The 11,201-nt window shown below is 52.4% G+C and overlaps 1 protein-coding gene across 1 annotated transcript; it reads right to left on the bottom strand.

Moving 5' to 3' along the window:
- Positions 1-1,673: 1,673 nt before the first annotated feature.
- Copz2 (coatomer protein complex, subunit zeta 2) lies at positions 1,674-10,948 on the bottom strand. The gene is made up of 9 exons (XM_013036827.1): positions 10,930-10,948; positions 10,667-10,770; positions 8,620-8,701; positions 8,058-8,149; positions 6,962-7,017; positions 6,015-6,092; positions 5,365-5,416; positions 4,748-4,786; positions 1,674-1,978 (listed from the first exon to the last, which is right to left on the bottom strand). The coding sequence occupies exons 1-9, from the start codon at positions 10,946-10,948 to the stop codon at positions 1,931-1,933; spliced, it is 570 nt and encodes a 189-aa protein (XP_012892281.1). The 3' UTR covers positions 1,674-1,930.
- Positions 10,949-11,201: the final 253 nt, after the last annotated feature.

Raw genomic sequence — 11,201 nt, 5'->3', positions numbered from 1 at the left:
AGCAACTCGCCCCTCCCGTCTTTGCGGTCGCTGAGGACGGTGAGGAGCCGCCAAGCACTTGGGTGTGACCGCATGTTTGCCCAAGTATTTCGGGAGAATGTTTCCTCTGCTGTCGCCACCCTGGCTTCTGAACAGCACAGTTGAAGTGCATGCTTTCCACGCCCCTCCCGGACCTCTCTCTTCGCCCAAGGGTTATGTGCACAGCGCTTGCAAGTTATCATTACCATTATCTTTGTCTTTTTCTTATTACAGAACCAGGCAGATCCATGATAAATACCCACAGAGCCCGCCCGTAGGAACACTCCAGACTCGCCTCGGTCGTAACTGCAGGGGCGGGCGGAAATTCCTATGCCCACGCTGGCGGAGAACTTGCCGCACCGGTCACGCGTATTGGATGGAGAGCAGCTAGGACCACTGCTGGGCGGCGGGGAGGGGGAGGGGGTGTCAGGGGGAGGAGGGAGGGTCGTTCCCGCCCTGCAGGCGGAGCTGGTCAAGGTCACGGACTGGGAGAAGCGTGCACGGTTCTCGTCTCTCCCTGCAGATGGCGCTGTAGGATCGCAGATGCTGTCCTGGGGGCGGGGCCGCCTCTGCGCTGGGCGCCGGCGAGGGGCGGGGCCGGGGCCGAGGCCGGGCGGCGGACCCGAGCCCCAGCACGGCTAGGTTGGCGTGGCGGGCGGCCGGGGTGGGGGGACAAAAACGAGCAGATTCCGTTCGCAAACGAAGACCTGTGTCTGGGACCCAAAAAGCGGACGCGTCAAAGGAAGCCTCCAGGGAGAAAGCGCAGGCTCTGGGATGGAAGCCGAAAAAGCGTAGTTGAATTGCTCAGAAAGACGGTTCCTCTTTCAGGTTGGTCTCAGGACCCCTCTTTGTGCCCCTGTCCCCTTCAGGACCTGCCATCCCTCCCGACCCCAGGGCACTGGATACACGCACTGGGGACGCGGCCGATGCCTCTGGACGCCCTCCCCCTCCCCCGTCCCCAGCATCTGGGCAGAGCCTGCAGGCTTGCAGGGCTCGCGTGCTTGGGGTACATTGCCAAGAGGAATCCGTGACTCCAAGCATGCCAAGAAAAACAGCTACGGCGGTCCCTGCCAGCGAGGTTGTAGTGCAAGCCTTGCTCCCTTCGCTTCTGGAGCCTAGGAATGGAAAACATGACTCAAGGAGTCCCCCGCCCAGCCGTCCCGAACACACACAACCGGGGTATCCGCTTTTGCTTGCCTTTTCCTGGAAATAGGTGTCCCTCCTGTCACCGTTATTCCATACCAGCCCTCCCCACCACAGGTGGAACTTTTGGGTATCACTGTCCTCTTCCCAATCACACACAGGTTTACCCCTTCCCACACTGAGTGTCCTGAAGAGGAGAAAGCCAATCCATGGGCTGGGAAGGTGGCTCAGTGGTAGAGCGCTTGCCTCGCATGCATGAGGCCCTGGGTTCGATTCCTCAGCACCACGTAAAACAGAAAGAGCCAGAAGTGGTGCTGTGGCTCAAGTGGTAGAGGGCCAGCCTTGAGCTGAAGAGCTGAGCGACAGCGCCCAGGCCCAGAGTTCAAGCCCACCACCAGCAAAAAAAAGGTTTTTTAAATTAAAAAATAAAAGAGCCAATCTCCACCCCTTCTGCACCCCCCCCCCTCCACTTCCCAGGCCAGGAAAGGAGACTTTGGCAGAGAGAAGCAGGTTTATTAGGGCCATGGCCCAGGAACTCTGAAAGTCTGGGTGCAGACGGCTTAGCTGTGTTCCCATGGCCTCAGGGGCAAGCCAGGGCTCTGAGCAGAAACAGAGCCAGACCAACCTTGGTTTCCCAGCATCCCTGGCCTGAAACCCCAGGGATCCGTTCTGGGAGGCGCCTGGGAAGGCAGAGGGGTTTCTCCTCTCCCTTGGGGTCTTCAGGAAGCTTTTGCCAGGATGGGGAAAGGAAGCTTTGACTCCACAGCCTTCATTTCAGTAACGACCACTTAATCTGTTCCTTGGCAGACTGAAGAACCTGAGGTAGGGAGGGGGTGGGGGGAGGACGCAGTGAGAAAATTGAGAATGTCAAATGCCTTTACTGGAAGCGAGGAAGATCTGTAGGATGGCCAGGTGCTCCTACCAGCCCTGACCACTAGGTGGCAGGAGCTAGTCTCTGTCTGCCTTAAATAGGGAAGACCGCAGGGCTGAAAGGGGCGGGCCAGGGAGATACCGTCAGCTCCCACTTCAGGCCCAAGCCTGCCCAGCTGTGGTTCCTGTGTTCTAGAAGCCCTGGGTGTGTCGGTGGCCCTAGCCTCCCCCATGGCATGCCATACTGTAGGAGTTCCTGCCCACACTGCCACGTCTGGGCAAAGGCTGGGCCCAGGTTGGACTCTGCCTATGTTTAGACACCTAGCATGTCATCAACCCCCCAGCTCTGGCTTTGGTTTTTGGCAGAACATCCAACCACTGCTGATGTGGCACAGCTGGCAAAGGGTGGCCAGCCAGAACCTGCGCTCTCCTACATCCCGTGAAGAAACCTGTCACAAGCTGGTGTGTAGCCAGTCTGTACCACTGTGCAGACAGGATGCCCATGCACCGTGGGGGGGGTACCCAGTGTCTGTCTCAGATTGTCCATTCAACTATTAGAGCTCATTCCTTCACAAAGCAGGGCCACTCCCATTTCCTATCCTCCTGCATCCTCCTTTTCTATCTTTGGGGACAGTGGGGGGGGGGGATTTCCCAGAGGGGAATCTAACTTCCATAGGAACCCATCCTCAGCTTCCACTAAACAAGTGATGTCGTCACTCTTTACCCCTTTGGATAAGTAGTAATGGTTATTTCCTGAGCATAGATGACTTGCTAGCATCCTTCCACACACCACTAGCTCATGTAATTCTGACAGTAACTCTATGAGGGCTCTATCCTGGCTCCCCACTAGACAGCACAGGCCCATCTCAGCAAGGCTACCGTGGTGGGAGTAGGAAGGGCCCAGAGAGGCTAAGTAACTTACGCTAGGTTGCCCAGCTTTAGGTGGAAGATGTTCCCTGACAAGATGACTCTCATGAGAGCCTGACCGTTCTAGGATTGAACCCTGGGTCTGTGCATCTTGGTCAAGCATTCTGCTCCTGAGCCACATCCTCAGCTTTTTTTTTTGTCATGAGGCTTGATCTCTGGGCCTGGGCAGCTGGCCCTGAGCTCTTCAGCTCAAGGCAAGTGCTCTACCACTTGAGCCACAGCACCACTTCTGGTTTTCTGGTGGTTAATTGGCAATAAGAGTGTTATGGTTCTTCTTGCCTGGGCTGGCTTTGAACTGCAATCCTCAGATCTCAGCCTCCTGAGTAGCTAAGATTACAGGGATGAACCGCTGGCACCCAACTGAGACAGTAGCTTTCTAAGTTGTCCAGGCTGTCCTTAATTTACTATATAGTCTCTGTGGACATCAAACTTTCCATCCCCCTGTCTCAGTCCCAAGTATCTGAGATTATAGGCATATGCTACCCCACCTGTCCTAGTACTTGTGTTCTTATCTGCTCTGTTCTTTACTCCTCAACTTCTTTGGGCCCTGAAAACTGTCATGTGACTACCTTCACTCCAGCAGGGCTTGGAGAAGCAGAGAGTGGGAGCATGGTGCCATGCCCAGGGCTCCCCACCAGATGGCACAGGCCCATTTCAGCAGGATCATACTGAGAGGAGTGGTTAGTATCAGGGAATGATGCTCCCTCCACAGACGCAGGATTAGTGTGCTGAGACGGACATGCCATGGGACAGAAAGCTGGGTAGTTTGGCTTGAATAGCAGGTGGTTTGTTCATGGGGAGGCAATCTAGCCACAGAGCCAGTACCCCCCACTTCCGGCCTTTCCACAGGAACAGAAGCGTGGCAGAGGCCAACTTTTCCACAGCCAGGTCACTAAGGCACAAGCAGCAAATGGTGTGTAGGAAAGTCAGAACTATCATGGGCTGGGGAGACCCTTAACAATCCCACCATGAACCCTAAAGTGGAGGGCAGGAGTATGGAGGCAATTTTCTTTTTCTATACCAGTACTGGGGCTTGAACTCAGGGCCTTGTGATCTTGCTTAGCTTTTTCATTCAAAAGTTGTCACCCTACTACTTGAGCTACTGGCTTTTTGCTAGTTAAATGGAGATAAGAGTCTCAGATTTTTCGGCCTGTTCTGGCTTTGAACCATGACCCTCAGATCTCAGTCTCCTGAGTAGCTAGGATGACAGGTCTGAGCCACCAGCATCTGGCTGAGTCAAATGCACTGGTATCTTTCTAGGTTAGAAGAAGCTTTGGGGGACACGTGACCCACCTTTCTCCAGGGTAGGAAGTTCATTTCAGATTCAATCCAACTAGACGTGGCCAGGACTTCAAGTGAGGGGGTAATCACCCACTCCCACTCAACCACTCGCCCATCCATCAGCACCCAAATCCCCACCTCCAGTGACTGTCGGAGCCATGGTTTATTAAGGACTCACTTCCTCTCTCCCAGACCCCTGATTTCTCAGACACTTGGTTATCTCTAGACAGTGCTCTTTTTATCTCCTTCCCCTTCTTTATATTTTTGCCAGTCCTGGGGCTTGAACTCAGGGCCTGGGCACTGTCCCTAAGCTTCTTTTGCTCAAGGCTAGCACTCTACCACTTGAGCCATAGCACCACTTCTAGCTTTTTCCTGTTTATGTGGTACTGAGGAATCGAACCCAGGGCTTCATTCATGTTAGGTATGTACTCTGCCCCTAAGCCACATTCTCAGCCCCGAGCTCTCTTCTTATCTCTTTCTCTAGTTAAGGTGAGTCCAGGAGACCTACCTGGGCCACACTCTGTTCAGTCAGGCTGCTATCATCTGCCTGTGAGGAAACAGATTCAAAAGGTGGGTTCAGGCCAGTGTGTGGGGCTTAGGGGTGTGGGGTTTAGGTTAGCTCAACCCAGAACGGCATCTAGATCATCACTTAGTGATCCTGGGATCCTTCCACATGCATGAAGGGAGAGGGGGTGGCACAGAATAGAGTTAGAAAAAGGCACCATCCAGATATAAGAGGACCGAACCAGACAGGGAGATTCTTTTTTTTGGGGGGGTGGTGGTCCGGTTGTGGGGCCTGAACTCTGGGCCTGGGCGCTGTCCCTCAGCTCTTCAGCTCAAGGCTAGCACCCTACCACTTGAGCCACAGTGCCCACTTCCAGCTTTATCTGTTTATGTGGTGCTGAGGAATCGAACCCAGGGCCTCATGCATGCAAGGCAAGCGCTCTACCACTGAGCCACCTTCCCAGCCCCCAGACAGGGAGATTCTATCCACACCACCCAAGTGCCCCATCTCAAGGCTGAGACAGCTGAGTCTGTGTTCAGGGTGGACAGAGTGGGCAGGGAGGATGGGATGGACAGGAAACCTGGAGGAGATGGGAATGGTGAGGGCACAGGAAGACTTACCCTAAAATTTATTTTCTGGATCACTTGTTGGGGATCACTCTCTAGAATCACACTACAAGAGGAGAGGGAAAAAAATCACAGAAACAATTGGTGACAGGACCCAACCCCTGCTTCCTCTCCCAGCGCACCCACGCCCCCTTCAATTTATGCTGTAGGATCTCCCTCCAGGGAAACCTTCCCCCTGAGGGCCCTACCTCACCACAGCGGGCCCTGAGCTCTGCTGCTTCCCCACATCACACTGTGGGCCACTGTGGAGCAGCTCAGGTGCCCCGTGGTTTGATACCTAGCTACTCAGAAAGCTGAGATCTGAAGATCACAGCTCAAAGCCAGCCTGGGGCAGGAGAGTCAGTGAGGTTCTTATCCCCAATTCACCACCCAAAAGTCAGAAGCAGAGGTGTGGCTCAAGTGGTTGAGTGCCAACCTTGAGCAAAAAAAAAAAAAGAGGTAAGGGACAGAACACAGGCCCTGAGATCAAGCCCCAGTGCTGGCGCGCATACACACACACACACACACACACACACACACTGTGAGGTGGGGTTAGGAAGGAGATTTGGCACAATGTACTAGAAGCTATTTTGACTCCACTCACAAAGGTGCCCTCGGCTCTAAGTATCTCTGACCAGCCCCTCTTCTCCCCATCCCCTCCTTACCCTCCATCCACAATCTCGTCCAGCACCAAGAAGGCTCCATCCATGTTTTCCAGCAACCAGCGCTTCTCCACATTCTTCCTGAAGGCAGATAAGCTCCTGAGCCTCCCCAAGACCAGGAAGAACCAAGTCCTGTCTAGGTGAGGCAGAATCCCTGTTGGCCGAGACTGCTTTACTACCACCCTTCCCAAGGACTGGGGAAGGAGAGGGCAAAGGGAAGTAAGGGTAGAGGCTAGCACAGGCCTCCTGAACACAGGACAGGTCTAGGATTAGCCTAGACTGCTTTTTCCCAGGCTATGTTCACTGGAATAGAGAACAGATAATAAAGGGAGGATATAAGGAAAACCACACACTACTCAAAATGGTTGATTGTGAGCTCAAGGCCATCCTGAGCTATATAAGGATCTGATCCCCCATTCCCTCCAAAAACCAAAACCATGAGTTTGCAACTGTTATGATAGTAATAATGTGACCACAGGTAACTATGTCTGAAGACATGATTATGTCAGGACTGGTAGCTCACACCTGTGATCCTAGCTACTTAGGAGGATGAGATCTGAGGACTGAGGGTTAAAGCCAGCCTGGCAGCAAAGTCCATGAGACCCTTATCTCCAACTGTCCACCAAAAATCCAGATGTGGAGCTGTAGGTCAATTGGTAAGTGCTAGCTTTGAGCAAAAAGCTCAGGAACAGTGCCCAGGCCCTGAGGTCAAACCCTACTACTGGTGTGCATGCGCGTGCACACACACACACACACTAATTATTTATGTGCTGTGTGCCACCTTGACGTGGTTGTCACACAGAAGCTAAGTGAAGGACAGGGGCTTTGGAGGAGGGTGCTCTGGTTCCAGTTGGGGCTTGTGGAGATTTCAGGAAGAATGTGGGAAAACTCTGTCTCTGGGATGACCAAGGCCTGAAGCCTGGGTCTTGGGAGTCAGAAAATTCTCTTACCTTAACATGTGACTCAGAGACTCAAACAGGCAGGTGAGAACAGACATGAGCATCAGCTGGGGAAGGCCGGTGTGGGAGAAGGAAAAGAAAAGAACTGAAATTCAGATGAACAAAGAGCCCACCCATGTGGACCATGGGGGGGGGTCCTCCCTTGTCAGAGGGAACTGGGACTAGAAGCCAAACACGCTTTCAACCAGAGAGGGAACTTTCCCAGCTCTGGCTGAGGACAGAGTCTCTCCCCCTCTGGTTAAGAATCAATAGCTGGATGGTAGGGTGAAAACAATGGAGGGGGTAACAATGCTCAATAGGAAGTGTACTCATTACCTTGCTCATGTAACTGTAACCCTCTGTATAGTATCTTTACAATAAAATATTAAAAAAAATCAATAGCTGAGCCGGGCGCCAGTGGCTCATGCCTGTAATCCTAGCTACTCAGGAGGCAGAGATCTAAGGATCATGGTTCAAAGCCAGCCTGGCAGGAAAGTCTGTGAGACTCCAATAAACCACTAGAAAACTGGAAGTGGTGCTATGGCTCAAGCGGTAGAGTGCTCGCCTTGAGCTAAAGAGCACACAGACAGCACCCAGGCCCAGAGTTCAAGTCCCACAACAAACAACAACAACATCAAAAAAGAATCAATAGCTACTGAGCTGGGAAGATGGCTCAATGGTAGAGTGTTTGCCTAGCATGCATGAGGCCCTGCGCTCAAATCCTCAGCACCACATAAGCAGAAAAAGCCAGAAGTGGTACTGTGGCTCAAGTGGTAGAGCGCTCGCCTTGAGCTGAAGAGCTCAGGGACAGCACCCAGACCCAGAGTTCCAGCCCCATGAGCAAAAATTAATTAATTGATTGATTGATTTTAAAAAATAATGGCTTCCTGAAGAGGGTGCAATGACTTTTATTTCTGGTTCCCAAGGAACCATTGGGGCATCACAGATGGCCAAAAAAGATCCTTTACCATCACAAGGACCCTCCCCACTCCCAGAGCCTAGAGTAGAGGCACCAGTGATGAACCTCCAGACCCCATCTCCACCTCAAACTCCAACTCTTTCTCCCAGGAGAGCCCCCCCCCACATTAGTCCCGTCTCCCCAATTCACCTCATTCTCCTGAGAGGAGCCCACCACATACAGGAAGAGGTCAATGCTGCTCTTGTAGACAACCGTTGTGCCCCCGAAAAATGCGATCTCACCTAGAAACAGAGGAGTTCTCACGTCTGGCCTCAGCCACCGCCTGTCATGCAACCCTCTCCAGGAACCCTTGACAGACCAGTCATTCTGTGTTCTTGCTCCTACCCCTGGCTCTAGGGGTAGGCCTCCTCCTGCTGGAGGAGTCAATGAACACAGTTCAGGGCTGACCTCTGGCCCATTCTCTGCCATAGGCAGTACTCAGGGACCCAGAAACTAGTGAGAGTCACAAAATAGTTGGCCTTCTTAGTCAGGACAGGGTTGGCTTGTGCTGAGGTGGGAGGAGAGCAAGATGGCCATGAAGGTCTCCTGACAAAGTCAGTGGAAAACAGCTGTGAAGAAGACAAAGAGCCTCAGAAGGGAAGGATGGCGTGTGGGTGTGGATGGCCATGGGGACAGATGTGTCCAGATGGAGAAGATGACAGATGCTGGGGGCTGACTCCAAGTTCTAGTGCAGAAAGAGGTGGAGACTTACTCTCTGTCCGGCTGGTCTTGTTGAAGACATTTTTCTCAAAGTTCATCTGCTCTTTTATGGAAGGGAACATGTCATCATAATACTGTGAGGAAGACAAGAAGAGACAGAAGCCATTCCTCAAAGCCTAGTTCTTCCAGGAGGTTGAGGGGTGGCAGGAAACAGTGGGTACTGGCCAAGCCCTGATGCTATTCTGATGCTACAAATTCTAAGCCAAGATAGTCAGACAAAAGTGGGGACATAGGACTGGGAAGGTGGCTCAGGGGTAGAATTCTTGCCTTGCATGCTCAAGGCCCTGGGTTCGATTCCTCAGCACCACATAAGCAGAAAAAAAGAAGCCGGAAGTGGCGCTGTGGCTCAAGTGGTAGAGCGTTAGCCTTGAGCTGAAGAGCTGAGGGACAGCACCCAGGCCCAGAGTTCAGGCCCCATGACTGGACTGCCCCCCCCAAAAAAAGTGGGGAAATAATGGAGTTGGTTTTCGAGCCCCTTGATTTTTTTTTTCCTTTTCTTTAATTTTGTCTGAGTGGGGACTGGGTGCTGTCCCTGAGCTCTTTTTTTTTTTTTTTTTTTCCTGAGCTCTTTTTTTGTCAAAGGTTAGTGCTCTATCACTTTGAGCACTGGTTTTCTGGTGGTTAATTGGAAATAACACTCTCATAGGACTTTCCTGCCTGGGCTAGCTTTAAACCACAATCCTCCAGTCTTAGCCTCCTAAGTAGTTAGGATTACAGGCAGGAGACATGAGTGTCCAGCTGAAACATTTTCTTTTCAGTTGAACTCTAGGCCTGGGCTCTGTCCCTCAGCTCAAGGCTAGCGCTCTACCACTTAAGCCACTTCAAGTTTTCTGAGTGGTTTATTGGAGATAAGAGTCTCATGGACTCTTCCTGCTTGAACCATGATCCTCAGATCTCAGGCTCCTGAGGAGCTAGAATTACAGGCATGAGCTACCAGCACCCAGCTGAAAGTTTTCTTAATCTGTAACTTGAGAGAAGGCCTCTGGAGGTTCTGGCACTACTGATCTACCTATGGCTATCTACTAGGGTAAGGTATGTTTACCTCAGCTCTCAACTTTCTAGCTACAGATTTGCTATTTAGTAATCTATAGGCAAATCAGCAGTTTCCTCACTTGCCCTTGCCATGGTAAGCAAGCTCATTTGGCTGTTATAAAGACGTTCCATCCTCCCCCAAATGCATTTCCTAGCGAATTTAGATGCTGTAATAGAGCATAGCTATGGTAAATTGTGTCCACAGTAGAAATTTAGTTTTGGATTATCTTAGCTTAGTTTACCAAGGGCATGTTCACTAGGATAGATACCAGATAACAGGAATGAAATCCAATGAAAGCTACCCTGGGCTTCAAATCAAAACCCTGAGTTTGAGCCGGGCATGGTGCCATACATTTGTAACCCCAGCACCTTTGGAGGCAGGAGTATTGAGAGATCAAGGCCAAACTGAGATGCAGAGTGGAAATTCTGAAAAGAAAGAAGGCTTGGGGACATAGGTCATTGGTAGAATACTTGCCCACCATGTCCAAGGCCCTGATTTCCTTCCCTAGCACTGGTAAAACCTTAAGTTTGGATCTATGACATTAGGCACAGATTATTCACTTGGCTTCTCTCCACCTCATTTTCTGCATCTGGGAAATTAGGGAGTTGGATTAATTATATGGTTTCTCAAGTCTTATGTGGTTATAAATCCTTCCCCTAAGTCCTCTGTGTTTATGAAGCTGCAATACAAAAGTAGAGGTCAGGCTGGAAATGTGGCTTAGTGGTAGAGTGCTCACCTAGCATGCATGAAGCCCAGAGTTCGATTCCTTAGTACCACATACACAGAAAAAGCCAGAAGTGGTGCAGGTAGAGTGCTAGCCTTGAGCAAACACAGCTCAAGGAGAGGGCCCAGGCCCTGAGTTCAAGTCCTGAAGCTTCCCACCGCCAGGCTCCAGCTGAGCCAGGCTGCTCAGCATCCCAGAAGCCAGTCTCTCCTGCGGCTGGGCAGCCGGCTGGGCGCCGTTCTTGGGGCTGTGTGTCTTGTATCTGCAGGGATGGGGAATTACCTTGGCCAGGAGGCGGTGCCCATCATGATCTAGGATGAAGACAGCCTTGATGGTGTAGAGGGAAGGTTCCTGCAACTGACAACAGGGTTGGGAAGGAAGGAGAGCTCGTTCAGGTCACCCCAGTCCCAAATCCACAGCTGCTTGGGGCCCACACCCTTTGCCACATAGGGGACCAACTTCCAAGCCCACTCCACTCCCAGGCAGACGGGTCCACTGCAGGCCCCGGGGTGGGTGCTGGGTCCTCTGGGTGCAGAAAGTCCTACCGGGCCCAAGTTCTGTCATGCACTGACTGCTCCAGAGCCCGAGTCGGAGTGTATCACAGAACCTGGGCCGGGGGGACTGCAGCTGAGCCTCGGCCGTCCAGAAGAAGCAGGGCCATCAGCCCGGGGGAGGGGGGTTAAGGTGGGGGAAAGACCTGGGCTTGGTCCCGCCGCCGACTCTCCACCCCTCACCCTTCCCAGAGGAATCCCCCTCCCTCCTCCCCCCCCCCCTCATCACTGCTCCAGCTCCTGCAGAACTTCCCAGCCCGCGCCCG

Source organism: Dipodomys ordii, unplaced genomic scaffold, assembly GCF_000151885.1.
Source record: "Dipodomys ordii isolate 6190 unplaced genomic scaffold, Dord_2.0 Scaffold7, whole genome shotgun sequence".
Taxonomy (NCBI): Eukaryota; Metazoa; Chordata; class Mammalia; order Rodentia; family Heteromyidae; genus Dipodomys; species Dipodomys ordii.
The sequence above is the reverse complement of the archived record's forward strand: the minus strand, read 5'-3'. Positions and strand labels throughout refer to the sequence as shown.

Bases quoted from the DNA above. Each gene is read 5' to 3' on its own strand.
- Copz2 (XM_013036827.1), bottom strand. The intron at 8,702-10,666 runs GTAATTCCCCAT...TCTTCCTCACAG, and splicing joins GGCACCGCCTCCTGGCCAAG to TATTATGATGACATGTTCCC. The intron at 1,979-4,747 runs GTAGGTCTCCTG...TCCCTACCTCAG, and splicing joins CTGAACAGAGTGTGGCCCAG to GTTCTTCAGTCTGCCAAGGA.